Source organism: Physella acuta, unplaced genomic scaffold (genome assembly GCF_028476545.2).
Source record: "Physella acuta isolate Inbredline_101_S28 unplaced genomic scaffold, ASM2847654v3 ptg000781l, whole genome shotgun sequence".
In the NCBI taxonomy this organism is placed as follows: domain Eukaryota; kingdom Metazoa; phylum Mollusca; class Gastropoda; family Physidae; genus Physella; species Physella acuta.
In genome coordinates, this window is record NW_026732299.1 from 83,220 (window position 1) to 102,888 (window position 19,669).

Below are 19,669 nucleotides of genomic sequence, written 5' to 3' on the forward strand. Positions count from 1 at the left end.
AAACCGAGCAGTGAATGCCAGATACATGTTACACAATTTTCTTTGATTGTATTTATTCAATTACTGAAGACTTATATCTAACATTTAGCCTATCAGGCCTATGGTTAGGTCTTACTTATACCTTTAAATATAAAGATAGGTTGTTATAATTATATTTTTATGTGTATAGACTTTAACGTTAATCTGGATTTATTACTGTTATTATTTAAGTTGTTTAATAATAGGCTAAATATTAAATAATAGGCTTTAAAATTAAAAATGTATCGACTGTCGAGACTGCTAGTACTGCTACAATCTGCTACACCATAGATCAGTGGAACTCTAAATTTAACGAGCCACTGGTTACTGAATCTAATCTAGATCTAGATCTAGACGATTAGATCTAGAATTAGTTAAAGTTAAATAGATCTACATTGAAAAATCGTTTGCTTGTTTTTCTTGACTTTCACAAATTAAGTCATTGATCAAGTTAGTAATTGTAGGTAAAACTCCATTTTAAGCGTATTTTATTCGCGGCTTCACGTTCACCTCCGGTTGAGCGTAATTTTATTATAAATTTATAATTATAAACATTAATAATAACGAGCCGGTAATCTATCGTTTTGGGTACGTAAAATCGCCCGCGGCTATTTATGTACGAAAACGTTACCTCATTGTCAAGGCTTTAATAGAAGTATATTGTCATACTTTTGTGTCAAATATTATAGATAAATGTAACAAATGACATTAAATGAATAATAAACCTAAATCAATGGCTAAATATATCGATATAGGCCAGAAATTAACTTTAAACAGCAGTGTCTGAGAGCACGATTTGCTATATAACAGCAGCCATTTGTAAAATAGAGTGGCTTCCCCCTGAATCTGGCGCTAAAAGCTTATAAAAATAAAACTTAGACAAGATGGCTGCTATAGTAAATGAGCATGGTTGCATCTGTTGGAAACATCGCTAGTCTTCATTTATTACGGAAAAGTTTTAATTCAATTGTTTAAAAACAGGTACATAAATGAATCAAGGAAACATTTTTGAATTTTTTAATACATAAATCCTCCTCAAAATGTGAAATAATTATTAAAATTTAAGGAGTCACCTGTTTTTCACATTACAAATCGCGTGCGATTTTACGTACCCAAAACGATAGATTACCAACGAGCCGACCCGCAGCGTATCATACGCCGCTATTTGTTGTTTTATTTTCTACTTTTCAGCAATTCATAATTTGTGAATTCGACAGTACCAATGCTGCCACTGAAAATATTTGCTTTAAAACACTAACCCCCCCCCCCCCCCCCCTTTCCCCTAACCCCGACCCTACCCCCCCCCCCCCCTTTGAAAGCAGCCTCCTCTTAGTTATTTCTTAGTTACCTCCTGTAAGTTTAAAATCGAACTAAATTATCTGCCCTAATAGAAACCCGGCTCTACGATTTGTAAACATTTAGCTTTGTAAACATTTAGTGTGACCACAGCTCACCAGACAATGTGGGGGTGGGGTGAGGGTGGTAGTGATAGAGAGAAAGAGAGGGGACTGCAAGGAGACGCTTGCAGCTTGTTTTCTAACAGCTCGCAGAAGAGAATTATATATATAGATAAACACAACCAAAACACACGAAGCCAGTGTTAATTTTAGAAATTGTAACTAGATCTAGAATCTATCCGTTTCTATTTAAGTCTGTTATTAAAGAATTGTCAGATGTACTTTTGACCTAATTTCTTTGTCTCGCAAGCGGCGCCTTAGTAAAAGTAGCTCTGTAAAATTCTTATCTTTCGAATCAAATAACTGAAATAACTCTAAAATACCATGTGTATAATAACCCAGACTATGTGTAGATAAAACTTGAAAGTATCAATTTTACACTCATTACAATTAGGCCTAACTGGTAATAATTTATGGTCTTTATGAGATGTGTTCTGTGTAAATGATCACCTCTCAATAATGCCATTTTATTATAATCTTTTTTGGTGAAAACGAGGCACGGGAAAATGTGTGCCGCGCTAGAATCCAATAATTTGGCTAGATTTATGACTGTTTTTTTTATTTCACACCTAAAAATAGAATACCTTAGGCATAATTTTATTCGGCCTATCAATTAATTATGCCTGCTAATTAGTCATCCATTTTAAAACAATTTTAAAGAAAAATTAATCTACGCCTAATATAAATAACTGTAAATTGTGGTGTTTACATGTCTATTTTTGTCCTTTGACTTGGTCTGCCAATTTCTGCTACACTGATTAATGAAAGTTGTTAAATAACTGAAGTTCAAAAATTATTTATTTTGCTTTATTTTGTCTATCAGGAATTCTTAATTTATTTAAACTTAATGAAACTCTTGATTAATACATCATCCCATATTTTTTGCAACATTCTAGCTATGAATAAATATTTTGCAGAAGTCACAATGCCTGGAAACATTTTAAACAACCTATACCGGTTAAATTTTCCTGATTGCACCAGGGAGGCCCTCTCATTCTTGACCTCGTTTATATCACAAGACTGTGCAACAATACCTGGCCTTAGTGCAAACACAGAACAGATCATTGTTGAAATTTGTCAGGAGTTTGTTTTATTCAAGTCTGTGAGAGGTCCACAAAAAGTAAATTTGCCACTTTTTAAAACTGTTTCCTTGTTTATTCGAATTAAACTTTGTATTTTTTCTAAAAGCTATTTATATTTTAAAAACCATGTAGGGCCTATATAATAATTAGTGTGCTTTTATTTCAGAAGCTGACTGCAGTACAAGAGCTACATTTGTTAGATATGATATGCACATGTTTCTCTGAAGCTCCAGAGAAATGCAAATACAGAATGTTTAATCTAATGTTTGGGGCCCATGGAGATGGAACTGTTAACTTGCTCACAAAACTTGTCTCCCTTGCTCTGTCTGTTAGATGCACACCTGTTTTACTATGTGCAGCTATATGGATGCAGGTCATTTTATTTAGTCTCAAGAGTAATTATTAAATGTCTAATCAGTTACAATTAAATTAAAAGTATTCTGATTATTATCATACTTTCCAAAGGAATATTCTTTATCTCAATAATAGTTCATTTGATATCCTTTTACAGGAGCGAGATAGCCTTAGTCCAGATGTTAAAGGCCTCACTCAGCGTCTAGTGAGTGACTATTGCATATTGTTTCCAGATCATTCAAGTGTGTTTTCTACATTGCCATCAGTCTCACCTTTATTTGCTTGCAACTTTGTTACAGCAGCAACATCACTTTATTCTTTTGCAGGTGAGTTGAAGAAAACTGATGGTACGTTAATCTGGGTTTTCTGATATTTGCTACTTATTTCAATTATTATATATTGTTAGATTTTATTTCCATTATATGTCATTACATTGAATCTCTGTGATTATATATTGTTACCCTTGAAGTTTAATAATTTAAAATGTTCTTTAGGTCCTGATAGTTTACCTCCTCTGGCTCTACTTCAGCATGTGAGTGAATGGGTTTATAAAGACAATACAATGTGCTGTGAGTCTCTACGACAAGCTGCTATTCATAGTGCATATACCACTCCAGTGCCTGGATTAACAGGCTGGTGTGTTAGGGGACCACTTGTGTGTTGCCAATTAAAAAAGAAGAGTTCCGATGTACACATCAGCCAATCTCATGTGGATTCACTGTTGGCTTGTTTAGACAAACTGCATCTAGCACTCCTCCAAAGCATAGCATTTACAGCTTACGTCAACCTGTCCCCTGGTCTGATCAGTGCTAGTGATTTAGCTCACATAGCTCAAACACTGCAAGTTGTGGCTCGTCCAAACCCAAGCGTAGAAGAAGAAGCTGCTTGTACTATAGCATTGGAAAGACTCGCTCAAATATTGCAGGTTTCTGCCAACACAAGAACATACATAGCTGACAGAGGTATTTTTCAAAAAATTCTTTTTTGGTATTGTAAGGTTCACTTGTTACCTAATTAGAGATATTAAAATCTTATAAAAAAAAATTTTATTAATTTACCCAGGTAAAATAAAAGAAATGGAGTCTCTAGCCAAACACAAGCTTCCTTACAATAGGTGAGGTTCTCTTGTTTTACTGGTGTCTATTTTTATATTGTTTTCTTTCTTTAAAGTATTTAAACAGTTAGTTGTTGTTTTTTTTATTGCTAACAACTACAAACTGTATTTTTTGCTAACATCTAAAAAATATTATTTTATTCCAGACTTCTCTCAATGGTATTAAATAATCAACTACTAGGGGTATTAACTACTCAGCAGTAACAACATGTTGATGAATGTTTGTAAAGATTGCTCAAGGTATTCACAAGTTGGACTCTGGCACCCAGCATTCAACACTAAATTATGGCTGTGTCAAAAAAAAAATTCAGTAAAATTACAAACCATAGCAGTTTTTCTAAACTGAATGTCTAGCCATTTTTATTACTGGAATTACTAAATCTTGAGTACCACGCTTGAGGAAGAACACTGAGCTGGTGTAAGCGAAATCAGGCCAGTTTTGTCTGACTTTTTAAAAAATAAAACAATTAGTGAGTTGTTTGAAGATGGTATCTTCTCATACTCAGTGTTACTGAAATTGTTTTAAAAATGTATTTATTTACATTTTTTTTTAAGATGATACTGATAAGCAACTAAGCAGATTTAAGAACACGTCTTTTAATATGGAATATAGAAATTATGGTTATTGTTGATAGCAACAAACCCTGGTTGCTGAAATTACTCAGCATTTAATACATTTTATGATAACTGTGTATAAAGCAATTTAAAGAATGCTTTAGTTAAATAATGTATCTGCCTCATTGATACATCAGGAACACCAGTCTATCCCTAGATTAGAACCAATTTAACTATTTTTTTAAATAACTGTTTATAGTATTTTAGGCAATCAAATTGTTATACATAAGTTTCTTGTATTAATATTATTGTTACACTGTTTCATGTTATAGATATTGTATATATCAGTGCTGCCAGTCACATAACTGTCTATGAAGGGATTAAAAAAACCTTATGAACAATTATTTTTTTAGCAGATATTTTGCATTTCTAGAGACTTTCTTGTAAATTGTAATATTCATGCGTTAAGTTTTTCACCTAATGCTGACCCAGGTCAGTTCGTAGTTTACAAAGTTGTAGGCACCCTTTCAAAACATGACGGCCCATGAGAAAGGTGAAGTAGAGTTCACATGTTTCAGTGTCCTCTGCATATGAAGGGATAGTGTATTCAACACTACGCCCAGCTGCCTTGGCTTTTCTGTCAGTCAGGTACCCATCAGAGCTGAGTGGAGACTCTGGGACATTTTTCTAACACAAACCTGGGATTCAAACTCAAGACATTAGAGTTATCAGTTGTATGCTCTACCATCCAACCACACCATTCCACTTACAAAGATGTGGTTCCAATAAAAAAGTGCAATTTGAAGGGGGGGGTCTGTGTTTGTAACAAGATTATGACATCATTTAAGGTTGCCACTATAGCCATCAGTATATAATTCTCATATTCACTCTTAACTTTTCAAGTTGAATATGTGATCTTTGTTGAATTAATTGTATGTAGTGTAGTTCAATGTTTATCATGGGTATCACATTTTGATAAAACTTAATTTTCTTCTAAGTTTTTTAACAAAATGATTAAATAGAATATTTAAATATTTTATAATAAGAATAAAGCAAGTTACATTACATAAATAAATTGCCAAAATAATATTTGTTATTAACATTAGTATGGTTTAAATTTTCTGGCTTGTTTCATCTCTCGAACTTTTTTCTTGTCTTCTTCAAACTTTGCTTGCAGTTCCATAATATCTAAAAAGAAGGCAAAATAATACAATAAGTGAAAGTTCATGCTACTAGCATAATCACAAGTTACTGAAATGCAAAGTTTAATCAACAAAACAGATTACACAAGATCAATTATGCATTTTAAAGTTGATCAGAACAAAAGACTGATATTTTAAGATACTCACGTTTTCTTTTGGTTTCTCTAAATTGAAATGTGTAGAAGTCCTTCAACTCCTAAAGTAGAAAAAAAAAAAAATTTCTGAATGTCAAATCCGTTAGTTTACATTTTTTTAATCAAGAATAACATTTCTCACTGAGTTCATGCACCCAAGCTGAAAACAAATTGGAGTTTAAGTTTAATAAGAAAAAAGATATATTTCAGGACATTAGGGTACTAGATGGCGGAAAAAAAACATCTTTATTAATAATACCATTAAATTATTTGATTTAATCAACTTATTTTTAAAGTGAATAATGAAATTCAGTCACCCCAAATAACAGTTGAAATTGATCAGATTGATCTACTTTCTAAATTACAGAAACATGTTATAATGTTAACAAGAAATTTATTTTCAAAATAGTATCAATGTTGGCTAAATAGCAATAATAGAAATGATCATTCAGTATTAGTGATAGTCTGTGTTGTTTTGATTTTCCCCAAAAGCACATAACATGGAGCCAAGAACCATTTTTTTTTATATAAAATCATAGCTTCTTACAATATTAGTGATATTTTTTAATGGCTTACAAATACAGTTATTTAAATAATTTTTGCCTAATGACAGATTTATGGCTGAAACTAGTTATCACAACGAAGTCACCGTAAGTTTACAAAGGCAATGACATCTAAGTTCGCAGTGATAATGAGATGTGGGAAAGTAGAAAACAGAAATAAAAAATAGTGGACATTTTATTGAACTAAAAGATTTAAATTGTAGTTTTATGCTTTATTACTTTCTTTTTCATCATTAGAAAATGTTCATGTTTTAGGCCTAATATGAAAAAAATGACATTCTGGATGCTGATCAACACTCGCCTAGCCTGGCCAAGATAATACTCTCTTGTCCATTCTTAAAATGTTATCTCATTTTAATGTTTAAATTGGATTGTTTGAACTTCAGGTCAATTTTTGTAATTTCGGGAAATCTTAAGTGATTTTAAGAAAAATTCCGGGATCTTCTTTTTGCTCTTAGAAAAAATAAAGAGGTTTTCAAGAGCTCTAGAATTATAGGAGCGCAGTTCAACCCTGTGTAAGCAGATTTTAATATAGAGTTGACACTTAAATACTATTAATTATTTTTAGTCTTACATTTTTCTTGTTTCTCTTCTGTATGTGTTCACGACCTTTCTTTTCTGTTTCTTCTGTTCTTCTACCAGCTTTGTTTTTACTATGACGTGTCACTTTTATAAAACCTTCTTCGTCTGGAACACCTGCAAGTTCTTTCTCTCGTTTTTCATCCTGAAATTTAGAAGACATCACTAAATTTTTATTAAAGACTTCCTAAAAAGACCATCAACAATGTTATGTTTTTGTCATATCAACCTAAGTCAATTTAAACATTTCTTCAAAAGTTGGTAGCGTGGTTGGATTGTAGTTGTAGAGTGCACAAATGCAAACCCAAAAGTCAAGTTCAGACTTCCTGAGTCCACCAAGTTCAGATGAGTAAGAAACTGATATTAGGGAGAGTAAAAGCTGCTGGGTATGGAGCTGACTACACTATCTCTTCAAGTTCATATGCAGAGGGCACAAATAGGTGAAATCTACTTCATGTGCTCCATGTACTATCAGCTTTGAAAGGGTAACTTCCAGAAGTTTCAAATTGTCTTTTTTCTTTTAATTTAAACATAAAATTACCCACAAAAAGTCACACATAAAGGTAGTAATGGGTATTTAAAAATTGTATTTGTTAGAAAGTATCATATATACCTCCTCTTTTTTCTTATAATAGTCAGCCATAAATGCCTCAGCTGCTTTCTCCATTGCTTCCACATCAGGTATATTTTTGTATTCTGCTATGTACTCTGAAAAATTCAATTAATGAGCATAATAAATATAACATTTGGACAAGTTTGCTCTTTTTTTTTAAGTAAAAGTGTTTGTCGCTCATTAAATCATGAACACGTTATATTTTTTTCTTTTATTTCTACTTTTTAATAATTAAAAATTTTAATGTAGAAATTGTAAATTGATATATTTAAGTTTGTAAAAACAATTCATACTACTACTTTATTTTGTCCATTCCTTTTGTTCTTAATTTACAAATTTATATTCCAGTAGGCCTTTATGTTAAAATTTTTGATAGAGCTACTGGTCAGAATTCTACAAGGTCCAAAAAACTGCACTGTATTCAATTTTAGTATGCATAAGTTAAAAAAATTGTAAATTTTTTACCATAAACTGTTTTGCTATTTAAGTTAAAGCCATCACAATTCCTTGGTGACAAAGTTTTATATTACATAAAGAACAAATAAAGAAAATATGTCACGAAAAGTATGTCACAAAATTACCATCACTGTGTAAAGCCAATGGATGTGTTTTAGATAACGGAAAATATTATTATCAGATACATGGGAAAACCAGCTTTCCTATTATGCCAAATACAATATGATGACCAATATTAAACTTTTCGTAGAGAGCAAGTAAGATTGGGAAAATATTTTTAATTAATGTGATTATAAATATTGTATTTTAATCACATTAAAAGGTTTTCTCATTATTAAGTTAGTTATTTTTTTTTTTATACAAAAATGGACAAAAATCAAGATTTCGGTGATTTTTTTTTTGCTGTGCATAAACTCTTAACCCTTTGAACCCTTAGCGTCTGAACCTAAAATCCCCATGTCCCTGAGATAAATTAACACACAACAGACACCAAAACTCCAATATTATGAATATAACAACAATATTTAAGACTGACAGATAAAGCGGCACCGCGAGTTCAGAGGGTTAAATAGATACCCAACATGAGTAAAAAATATTTCTCACCTCGGCCTCTAGGTTGATTGAGAAATAGCTAGTACTTAACTTTTAAGAGTGTTAAATATCCCCCTAAGTTACTGAATAAGTAATCTATTAATTCATTTTTAATGAATGATTTTATATTTAATAATAATTTGAAAATCAGATATTGTACGTCCATTTTTCTACAAAAATCATGGATCGGATTGGTCTTAATATAAATATTCTAATTTTTGTTAATTTTATAATGCGGCGACATAAACGTTGGTAAACACCTGCTGAACGGCATTCTGCAGTGTTAAAAAAATGCCGTTTTGAGAGTTGTTTTACAAAAAAATTCTATAAAATACAAAAATTATTCTAACAAGAAAATGACAAAAAAAGAAGTAAATACTGCGAAAAATGGCAGCTCTAGTGTTATCATGACCTAGATTTATGATTAAAAACTTGGATTCTGAAAAACAAATTAAATAGAAAAAATATTATCGGACACTGGGAGCATTACGGTATGGCAGGCTGGCCTGTCGACCACTTAGAGTGTCGTTACGGTCTTAAAGAGTTAAAAGTGGGTCAAGTTTGAGTGACAATGTTTGAATTCAAAACCAACCAATTTGCTAGAAAATATAAAGAGGTGTATTTACTATAACATAATGTAACTTTAATTAGGGAGGAAATTCAAACCAAAGATAGCTTACCCCTTAAGCCTGTAACATTTTTATCACATAAAGGATGAACATTGTCATAGTTAATGGAGCAAGCAGTTTTTACTGATGTTGCTTTTTTGAATACCACATATGCTACCTGAACAGACTGTAAAATGCAAAATGTTATCAATACATCAATACTAACACAAACAAGACTTATATATTATAATTATATTCTCTTCTAAAGAAAAACGCTCGTTTGGCTTAATTATTGTTAATAGTACCTTTTTTAATCCTTCCTGTTGAAAAATTTTATTCTTTAATGGTCTTGAAGATGGTTTCGATTGAAGGTACATTTTTGTTATCACTCCACAACTTTGAAATAAAGATTGCAAATTTTCCTGAAATTTGTAATAAATTATATTAATAATTTAATTTTAAAAGTATTAGAAAAAGATTACATAGCTAAATAATAAGTTTGAAAATGTCTTTTTAATTAATTACCTCTGTGAAGTAAGGAGGCACATTATAGACTATTAATGTTCGCCCCTGTGGCCATTCCACACAATGCTGCGCTGCAGTATGCTCTTTAAGATAAAGAGTGTGTGTAGCACGATTTCGTTCTCTAGTCTTTAACTGAATTACTAAAAATAAAAATGAATTGCTAAAATTAAAATTAGACAAGGTGATTTTAATTATTTTTAGAATAACATGGAACTTACTTAATGAGAATGCAATATTTTAATGCTAGAGTCGGATAGAAGAAAATAAGACGTAATATTTTAAGAAGGTTTCATCATTGCATTACTAATATGTTCTTACACACATGACCTAGTTTTCTAAAAGTGAGTTATTTAAATGTAAACACTACCTGCGCTTGGATCATATTTATCGTGCATGGGTTTGCCTACACTACCGCATGAAAGCCTTGAGTGCACGATAATCACTAACAGTAAAAGTGAGGTAGAACACACTTTAGTGACCACACAGGTGTCAGATACATACAGAGACGCTCAGGGAGCCCCTGATTAGACTACCGCAGGGGTGGAGTGTACTACCCCTGGCTCCTTAAAACTGACGTAGGCGCCATGGTGCTCACAGGATAACCTAGGATACCAAATAGCACCCTGCCGGGGCGCCGGCGAATGCGCCTGATTCAATTTGGTGAATGACTATAACACCCCATCTTATCCATAGTCTACTGCACTGTTTAAAACTAACATAAGCGCCATAGCGCTCACAGGATAGCCCGGGCCACCAAATTGCACACTGCGTATAAAATTTTAGGCAACACCCTAAGCTAAGAGTAAGAGGGTTAAACTCAAAAAAATTATTTTCAAGTTCTCTGTATTTGCTACTTTGGTATTCTATCGTTTTAGGTACGTAAAATCGTCCAGGGCTAGTAATGTGAAAGAAAGGTGACTCAACAAATTTTAGTAATTATTTCACATTTTTAGGAGGATACATCTTTAAAACTTACAAAAATGATTGAAAGATTCAGTCATTTACCTGTTAATAAAGGTTTTATTATAAAGGTTTTTATAGTAGGTAAAAAATGAACGATGTTTTCATCAGATGCAGCCAAGCTCATTAACTTTAGCAACCATCTTGTTAAAGTTTTTTTTGTAAAATTATAGTTAGAGATTTAGGGGAAACCACTCTAACTTATAGATGGCTGTTTATATATCAACTCTTGCTCGCAAACACTACTGTTTAAAGTTAATTTCTGGCCTTTATTGATAATCAAAACCAGAATTGCCATTTGATTATAATTTTTTTGGTGAAAACAAGGTGTGGGAAAATGTGTGCTGCGCAAGAATCCAATCATTTGGCTAGATTTATGCCTGTTTTTTTTATGTCACACCTAAAAATAGAATGTTTAGGCTTTCTTCAATGATGATTGTTTTTATTATTTTTTAAACTGAAAGTTAGACTGCAGGTTTTGTAACTTGGTATACTTACCCTTTATCAATTTTAAAAGCATAGCATTAGGTATTCTAAATGAAATTTTCATAATGAAATTAAATAAAATTTAACACTTCCACCTGATAGGGATTGCTTTCATCAGAACAGAAACACCAAATTTATTGATGTATGTCCATTTTTAAAAAAGTTATGAATTTTTTAAAACTCGAAAAATGTGTTCGCTTTTCGAGCAGTAAAGGGTCTATTTGAGACCCCTACTAACTTCTAAAATTACTAAGTTAGAACTCTCAAATTTCTTGCACACACAGCCAGTAATACAAATAGCAAACCCAATTTTTTTCAAGGTTGTCAGACAGATATAAATGGAAAATTTATTCACTTAAAAATGAGCCAAAGCACAATTTTACCAAAGTACGAAAAGGGAGACAAAAAGTCAATTTACAGTCATTTTTAAAAAATCATATAAAATCAACTAATTAAGCCACATTGATAATATAAATGTTCTAAGAAAGGAAATTCAAAGCATGTTAATATGAAATAAGCAGGTAAAGAATTAATAAAGAAAGTAATTAGCGAGACCAGATTGTGCAAGGTCAGTTTATAAAAAATAGAAATTTCACCCTTTTTCAAAAAATGATTAAAAAATATTAAAGTAAGGTATCTTAATAAATTTTACACCATCTTAAAGCACATGATGTTCTTAATATATAATAAACACAGAAACATAAAATAATCATTCTGCAAAACAATATAAGGCATCCTTCCTTAACGCCCAAAATCAAGAATTTTCATTACCTAACATCTTGCAAAAAGTAATATAAATTGTGTAGGAAACATGTTAGCATTACTTTGTTATAAAAAATTAAATAACTATACTATTACTTTACTTATATACTTACTAAGAAGAAATTTCATGCCTTTTAAACACTGATGAAGTAAGATGACTAATTAAACTAAAATTCTTTATAAATGATCCTAACTGTTAGCTTTGTGATGTTCATCTAGTTTTGTTACTCTGCTCCCTAATCATGACATGCTTAGCCTAAATTTACTTGTTATCAGTAAATTTATTTCTTCTAGTTAGTTATTGATCAATGTCAACTTCTGGAAATGTCTAGGTCCTAACTTATACAATTATCAGAAATCTTAGAGCAGGTTCAAAAAGACAGGTCAATATCCTGATTGGGAAAGTTCTCTATGAGGTTGGGTAGCATTGTAATTAATAGTCAATATCTTGGTTGAGTTAGTCTTCTTCTTCAAGGTTTGGAGTAGCATTGTAATAAATTATTGTGAACTGGCATCACACATCAAATTATGGAAACTAGTAAGGGATCTTTCCATTGGTCCAGAGTATAGAAAATGTCTGTGAATAAAAACAATTAATTAGCAATTCCAATATACAGACTTATATAGTAGGTCTGTATATCTTTATACCTACTTAGATATCAATCATGTAACATTACATCATTATAACTAATAAGCAAAGTGAAGAAAATACTAACATCTGACATATGGTTTCCTTCAAAAGTATTCAGTAGTCCTGTTGGTGCTTACACAAACAATACACATTTTTGACAGGCCTTTCAGTTTCCCCTTTCTTTTGCTAATATCTTGCTCTGTAAATAGAATAATATTAAAAGTAAGGCTGCTCAATGCTTTTTTTTAGATATTAAATGTAAACACTTTAGATAGTTCTACCACTAAATATTAACATGAAAGCAATAGTGAATCTAACTAATCTAAGTAGATCTAGAAACAATTTTGGGTTAAACTATTATGGAAGGGGGGCTACATTTTATTTTAATGTCGTCAGTTCAATAAACCTAGAGATAAGAAACATTAACGATCGTAGTATTCTAAAATTTAATGTAATTACTGCAATTATATAGAATTGTTAACTATTAAACTAGGAAAAACAAAATAAACAATGCTACAATAAATTGAAAGTATGCTGTTAACCCTGCGTAATATAATAGTTGAATCCAACATTACGAGAAGGCAAAAAAAAAAAAATGGCCGACAAGCGGCTTGAAATATCGACAATATATTGATAGTTTAATCGGTCGATGTTAGTAATTAATAAAATTCACGAATACAAATTAAATTCTATCATTCTTTTAAACATCTTTTTGATTTAATTGTGCATTCCTTTTTTATTTTGGTAATCGTAAATTAAATACAAAGAACTTTTAAAAAGGTCTAGATAATTTTTTGGTAAATGTTTTTTTAAGCGTGTAGCAATTACCGATAAGTGGACACTAAAATGCAAATGGTTTAAAGCAGCAGTTTATTATAAATAAAATGAATATAGCTAATAATTTATAAAGCACTTAACTTACCTAGACATTGTTTAAAATCCATGGTAATCCGCGAATAAACACAAAATCCTGCTTTGAACTTGAGCGGGGTGTTCCGTGACATTACGCAAAACTAGATTTAAGCCGGCAAAAGTTAGCGCGGGTCATCACGATACGTATGCGTTCGTTTTTATTTCTGCGATCCGATACCATACATAAAGTGTTAATTAAATTATAACATTTTTATAGTAAATTGGACGCCCGATTTGAATATATAATTTTGCCGGCTGTAAAATATTTTTTTCGTGTAAAAAAATCATTTGAAACTTTTAAATCTATTATTTTTAGCATTAAATTATATTTTACAGCGGGCAAAGTCATATCATCTTAAAGGGCGTCCATTCTACTTTCTATATTAGTTTTCAGTGAAATCGTATGTATTATGGTATCGGATCTCCGAGCGTTGGCGCAACCCGACCAAATTTTTTTGCGCGCAGTACGTTTTTTTCGGCTCATTTAGAATACCTAATAGCATGCTGATTGTGTACAAATGTAGTCATAAAACACAGAACTATAAAGTTATAGACTAATTGCGATGTGCCACACCCCCTCAAGAAAGCACATGTTTATTAAGCTGTTTATCTCACTTTACAATTAGGCCTAAGAATTAACTAGGCTAATTTTAATTATTACTAATTAAAATTAATTTTCAAATTCTTATTACTTAGGCCCTATTTCAGTGGCATAGCAAGGTCGGGTGTCACCTGGTGCGGCACTTAATGGTGTCACCCCCCAGAGGCATATCGACCCTTCCCGGGGACAAACTTTCAAATTTTTTATTTGCACCACCCCCTCCCCTCAAACTTTCGATTTGCACCCCCCCTCAACGTTTTCGTACATTAATAGCCGCGGGCGATTTTACGTACCCAAAACGATAGATTACCCATTTTTGTATTTTAAAAAACATAAATCCTCCTCAAAATGTGAAATAATTATTAAAATTTAAGGAGTCACCTGTTTTTCACATTACAAGTCGCGGGCGATTTTACGTACCCAAAACGATAGATTACCGGCCTAAGCCTACGGCTAAAAGTAAAACACTAGATCTAGATCTAAGTGCTAAAGCTAAAACTAGAGAGATCTAATAAAATTAAAAATATTTTTAAAATATCTCTTACTTACCTGTGTAATCTTTTATTGTAAGCCCCAAAGGCATTTTCAACAATAAAGAGACAGTCTAAGAATAGTCTAAGACACTTCAAGATTTCAGATCTTGATTAGGTCTAGAATCTAAATTTCTAAAAGATTCTTTATTAACTTCACAGTTGAGATGCCAATGTTTACTTTACGGTCACGCTGATTTTCCGGATTCTACTTTTATACGTTGCGCTTGATAAATGATGTAGCCTAGCCTAGGCTAACACAAGTTAGATCTAGCTATTAAAACAATTTTTGTTTCTCCTTAGAAAGTGTTATAGTTATTAATATTAACTTATTACTAACGATAGGCCAAGATCTAGATATCTAGATTCATATTATATATTATATAAATATAACTAATATATTATAAGACACTATTCACTATAAGTAGGCCTATAGATCTATTTCTGCTTTAAAGATGAAGGAAAATGAGAATGTTAGAATAGTTGGTTCCAAAGTCATATTGGTACCATATGAAATTTATCACGTTGAAAAGTAGGAAACTAATACTATCAAATATTTATTTATATTTATTTAATACTGTAACTAGATTCTAGATCTAGATACGTAATATAAATAATTAATTATAATAAAATATTCCTGATAATTATAATTAATTAACAAACAAAATAAAAAAAGGATACCAATGTCCAATAATCACATTAGTAAGAAGTTTTATATTATTATATCTAGATCTAGATCTAGATCTATTAAGAACCTATCACTATCAGGTCCACAAATGATGTCACACTCGCAGGGGGGGGGGGATGATGTGGGAGGGGGTTTCAGATAGTGTGATGTCTTTTGTATTATAAAAAAGTGATGTTACAAAATGAATGTTAGCCATTATTTCACATTTCAGAAAACTATTTTTGAAAATTGTAAAATTCGTTAAAATATTCTGTGTTGACTGAGCTCAGGGTCTGGGTTTTTTTAACTGACACGAGGGGGGGGGGGGGAATCGTAAAAAAGAATAACATTTATGGATGACAGCACACACCTTTTTTAAGAAGATTCTGTTATTGTCCCATTATCGGACGATATAAGAAATCCACCCTACTGAGTTTGGTGTCACCCAATGCTGTGACTGAGGGTGTCACTTTTCTATTTTTGTCACCCCCATTATCCCTGCTAGAATACTAGATCTACTTATTCACTTATTTAACTAAATCATGTTTTAACAGTAAATTTTACGATTTTTTTCAAATTATTGTAACCCCCCCTATTCTCCAGGTATCATAGTTGGATGGAGTCTGAAGAGCTTCGACAGCTCACAGCTTCTGAACGACTGTCCCTCGAAGAAGAATATGAAATGCAAAGGAAATGGAGAGAAGATTGTGATAGTATGTACAGAACATTCATGAATCTGTAACCTAATCATTGTTTCTATTTCTCCTGCCTTTACCAGAAATGCAGAAGTAAACAGTACTTCCACAAGAGCAGTTATATATTTTGTTAATCTTGGGTTCTTAACATTGCCTAAAATATTTTAAAATATATCTTGTCACTGTAATATTACTAATAATTCGGGCAGATGAGGCTCGTTAGCTGGGGACAGCCACTCTTCTAGGAGAGACAACTCCAAAATCAAACAACTGCTGCCTTGTAGTTTGTTCTTGGCTGAACAAAGGCTATGGAAGCAAATCCAAAAAGAAAAGCAGGCTGAAATCGGAGTCAATGGCCTCAATGGCACATAACCAGTTGACACGCATCTTTAATTGTGATGGAGGCGTGATCGAGTCGGCAAAAGCTCATGGTTGATAAATTCAAAAAAGTCTCGAGTTCAACCCTCTGTCAGATAAGGCTTGATCCCTTCCAACACTAAAAATTAAGAACGAAGAAGAAGAAGACTGTAATAACTTTTTTCAGACAAATGGGAAAGCTTAAAAGACAATTAATGTAATCATTGTCAAAATGGTATTCTGTACAATCTTGTTTTTATTTCAGAGTGTACATTTATTATTTTAAGTAAAGAATCTTATCTTACAAGCAGTCTGTCTGAGACATCCAAAAAAGAAATAGGTAAATACTTTTTCTGTCCATGTCTTTTAAAATTTACAAAGTCTGATAAACTTAAAAATAAATTTAATGACTAATTTAACTGTGTTGATTGGCAACAAAATTATCGATCTCTCATTTACTGTAACCCAAAAGCTTTCAAAAGCAAAGTAAAATACTTTTTAGCATAAATTGTATTTTTTTAAAATATCTCTCAAAATTTCAGAAAAATGTAATAATGGTTGAATAATATTAGATATTTTGTTTCTTTTTTGCTTTTAATAAAAAAATTTAATTCTCAGAATGTATGATTGGTGATGTGAATATATTCTATACACCAAATTCACATGATCGATCAGAAGGTGAGGTAGAGATTATGATAGCTGGTAAGTTATACAATTTTTTAAAGTTCACTTCACACTGTCTTCTGTTAATACTACAAGTCTGCATCTGTGAAGTAAGATTCAATTGTATTATATTACTTGTTTAAAAAGAATACAAATAATTACTTTTAGTTATATTTAATTAAATTTCACTCAATCAATATAGTTTTTAATCAAAACCATTAAAATTAATAACAGATTTTGATAAAGACATTTTTTTTAAAAACAGAACCTTCTGCTAGAGGCAAAAGTATGGGTAAAGAGGCTGTATGTTTAGTGATGAAATATGGTAATAAATTTGTCATTTAATGTCCTAAACTAAATATGTTATTATTTATCAAAATATGTTATGTTAAAGCAAATTAGTGTTGTTGCAGGTTTATGAATAATTGTTAATAAAATATTTTATTGCATCTTTATTAAATTAATTTTTTACTGTGCAACTTTTAGCTCAAGATATATTAAAAACAACATTGTTTACTTGTAAAATTGGGTTTGAGAATACTACAAGTCTGCATCTGTTTCAATCATTAGGATTTATAGAAGTAAGTACTACACAGTGGCACAAATTATAGCTTTATATCTATCTATATCTATATCTATATATATATATATATATATATATATATATATATATATATATATATATATATATATATATATATATATTTATGTGTATATGTGTGTGTATATATATATATATATATATATATACATATTTTATGTGTTTTATGTGTATGTATATATATATATGTTGTGTATATATATATGTTGTATATATATATATATATATATATATATATATATATATATATATATATATATATATATATATATATATATATATATATTTATATTTATATATATATTTATATATATATATACATAAATATGATTTACTATTGTCTATATTGTCAAAGATGATTTAGAAATGTCTATTATTGTGATACAATTTACATTACAGATATCACGTTCTGATGTCTTTAAAGAGTTAACTTTATCCTTAAGCGCTACAGAATTTAAAAGAAAGGGTTTTCCCTGGCTTCAGAATTACACACTTGAAATAATAAAATAACATATTTTATTTTCATGATTGTTTTGTTTTTTTTGTAGTATACTTTTTTGTGTGTGTTTGTCATTTAATAACCATTTCAATCTTTATGGCAAAATTAAGTTGCTAAAGGTAACTCTGCATAAGGTAAAGTTAAGACTATTGAATTTTTTGATAAAACTGAAATGTCAAGAATCCACCTTCTGTTTCCAAAGACAAAGAATAGCTGATGAACGTGTATAGATTCCTGGGTTATCCTAATCATATTATTTATTTACGCATTGCTAAAGCAGCGATTCGCCCCTGTAGATCTGCTTATACTCAACCATCATGTAGAGATGCCCAATAGGCCTCCATATCTATATATATAATTCTCTTCTGGGAGACGCTAGAAAACAAGCTGTAAGCGCGCTCCCTACCACCCCCACCCCTACATGGTCTGGTGAGCTGTGGTTCACTCTAAATGTTTACAAGCAAAGCCGGGTTTAGTGACGACTATTAGGGGCAGATAATTTAGTTTGAAACGATTTTAAACTTGGGGGGTGGGTAACTAAGTGGAGTTTACTTTAACGGAGGAGGGGGGGGTTATCGTCCTTAACTAGCTACTTATAGTGTTTTAAAGAAATATTTTCAGTGGCAGCGTTGGTACTGTCGAATTCACAGATTATGAATTACTGAGAAGTAGAAAAAAAAACAACTAAATAGCGGCGTATGATATGCCGCGGGTCGGCTCGTATTTATTTAATTCTCTTAAATATTGAGCAGATTGACTTAAACAGGGGCATGTTTTTAATGAATAAACGTGTGGAAATACAAAATATTGCACATTTAAAATGATATTAAACCTATAATTCAATATGTATTTTACTAATTTTGTTTATTATTTGGAAAATACGTTAATATAATTGTTTAAATAAACCGGGAGTGATCTCCCCTAAACTTTCTCGAATATTCTTATATAAAATAACAGGGGATGGGAACTCGGGCTATAGACATGATTTTTAATCCATTTTAAATACTTAAAGTTTTAAAAATAGAATAAAATCTCGTAGACAAATTAATTGCACACCAAGTGAACGCGAATAAAAAAGCGCATAATAGTGCGCAATATTATTAGTACTTTTAAAATTTACATTAGTTTTTTGAGAAATTGGAAGTAGCGTAAATTACTACTTCCGGTCAACGAAAAATTCTCAAAATTTGACAGAAGGTAGAGAATTAGATCTTTTACTTACATATCAAATTTCATTTATCTATCTGAAATAGTACTCAAGTTATAGGCTTTTGAAAAATTCAAAGTAGAAAAAGTACCACTTCCGGTTATCCGAAATCGCTCAAAAGTTGATACGGATCTACGATTTTGATAAAATACTTATATATGAAATTTCATCAACCTAGCTGTAACGGTACTCAAGTTATCGTGTTTACACACGGACACACACACACACAGACATACGGACAGAATTG

At 31.2% G+C, this 19,669-nt stretch overlaps 3 protein-coding genes and 1 long non-coding RNA gene across 10 annotated transcripts; 2 read left to right on the forward strand and 2 right to left on the reverse strand.

Annotated features, from left to right (window-relative positions):
- Positions 1-343: 343 nt before the first annotated feature.
- LOC131950812 (integrator complex subunit 15) lies at positions 344-5,639 on the forward strand. 4 transcript variants are annotated; one of them, XM_059313015.1, is made up of 7 exons: positions 344-482; positions 2,393-2,595; positions 2,727-2,930; positions 3,069-3,237; positions 3,406-3,873; positions 3,974-4,025; positions 4,172-5,639. In XM_059313015.1, exons 2-7 carry the CDS (start codon positions 2,401-2,403, stop codon positions 4,227-4,229), a joined length of 1,146 nt encoding a protein of 381 aa, XP_059168998.1. In that variant the 5' UTR covers positions 344-482; positions 2,393-2,400; the 3' UTR covers positions 4,230-5,639. The 4 variants fall into 4 exon arrangements, with proteins under 4 accessions (XP_059168998.1, XP_059168997.1, XP_059168995.1 ...); XM_059313014.1 differs by having other exon boundaries at positions 347-478; positions 2,724-2,930; XM_059313012.1 differs by having other exon boundaries at positions 348-482; positions 2,724-2,930.
- Positions 858-18,232, forward strand: LOC131950814 (N-acetyltransferase 9-like protein). 4 transcript variants are annotated; one of them, XM_059313018.1, is made up of 7 exons: positions 858-999; positions 16,004-16,113; positions 16,718-16,792; positions 17,071-17,154; positions 17,381-17,440; positions 17,602-17,696; positions 18,116-18,226. In XM_059313018.1, exons 2-7 carry the CDS (start codon positions 16,017-16,019, stop codon positions 18,224-18,226), a joined length of 522 nt encoding a protein of 173 aa, XP_059169001.1. In that variant the 5' UTR covers positions 858-999; positions 16,004-16,016. The 4 variants fall into 4 exon arrangements, with proteins under 4 accessions (XP_059169001.1, XP_059169002.1, XP_059169003.1 ...); XM_059313019.1 differs by lacking the exon at positions 858-999 and adding an exon at positions 14,843-14,953; XM_059313020.1 differs by lacking the exon at positions 858-999 and adding an exon at positions 14,978-14,996.
- On the reverse strand, positions 5,602-14,895 carry LOC131950813 (ribosomal RNA-processing protein 7 homolog A). Its single transcript, XM_059313016.1, has 8 exons — positions 14,753-14,895; positions 9,852-9,991; positions 9,632-9,748; positions 9,399-9,513; positions 7,672-7,766; positions 7,054-7,203; positions 5,930-5,978; positions 5,602-5,768 (listed from the first exon to the last, which is right to left on the reverse strand). The coding sequence occupies exons 1-8, from the start codon at positions 14,784-14,786 to the stop codon at positions 5,683-5,685; spliced, it is 786 nt and encodes a 261-aa protein (XP_059168999.1). The 5' UTR covers positions 14,787-14,895; the 3' UTR covers positions 5,602-5,682.
- LOC131950816 (uncharacterized) lies at positions 12,227-14,098 on the reverse strand. The gene is made up of 3 exons (XR_009388337.1): positions 13,613-14,098; positions 12,776-12,889; positions 12,227-12,636 (listed from the first exon to the last, which is right to left on the reverse strand). It is a non-coding gene; the product is annotated as an uncharacterized LOC131950816 (long non-coding RNA).
- Positions 18,233-19,669: the final 1,437 nt, after the last annotated feature.

Excerpts from the sequence above, each read along its gene's own strand:
- LOC131950812 (XM_059313014.1), top strand. The coding sequence starts at position 2,401 with ATGCCTGGAAACATTTTAAACAACCTATACCGGTTAAATTTTCCTGAT. Across the intron at positions 2,596-2,723 it reads CTGTGAGAGGTCCACAAAAA|AAGCTGACTGCAGTACAAGA; the intron begins GTAAATTTGCCA and ends CTTTTATTTCAG. Across the intron at positions 2,931-3,068 it reads GTGCAGCTATATGGATGCAG|GAGCGAGATAGCCTTAGTCC; the intron begins GTCATTTTATTT and ends ATCCTTTTACAG.
- LOC131950813 (XM_059313016.1), bottom strand. The coding sequence starts at position 14,786 with ATGCCTTTGGGGCTTACAATAAAAGATTACACAG. Across the intron at positions 7,204-7,671 it reads ATTATAAGAAAAAAGAGGAG|GATGAAAAACGAGAGAAAGA; the intron begins GTATATATGATA and ends TCTAAATTTCAG. Across the intron at positions 5,979-7,053 it reads AGAAGAGAAACAAGAAAAAT|GAGTTGAAGGACTTCTACAC; the intron begins GTAAGACTAAAA and ends TTTCTACTTTAG.
- LOC131950814 (XM_059313017.1), top strand. The coding sequence starts at position 15,189 with ATGAAGGAAAATGAGAATGTTAGAATAGTTGGTTCCAAAGTCATATTG. Across the intron at positions 16,114-16,717 it reads ATGGAGAGAAGATTGTGATA|AGTGTACATTTATTATTTTA; the intron begins GTATGTACAGAA and ends TTTTTATTTCAG. Across the intron at positions 17,441-17,601 it reads ATGTTTAGTGATGAAATATG|CTCAAGATATATTAAAAACA; the intron begins GTAATAAATTTG and ends TGCAACTTTTAG.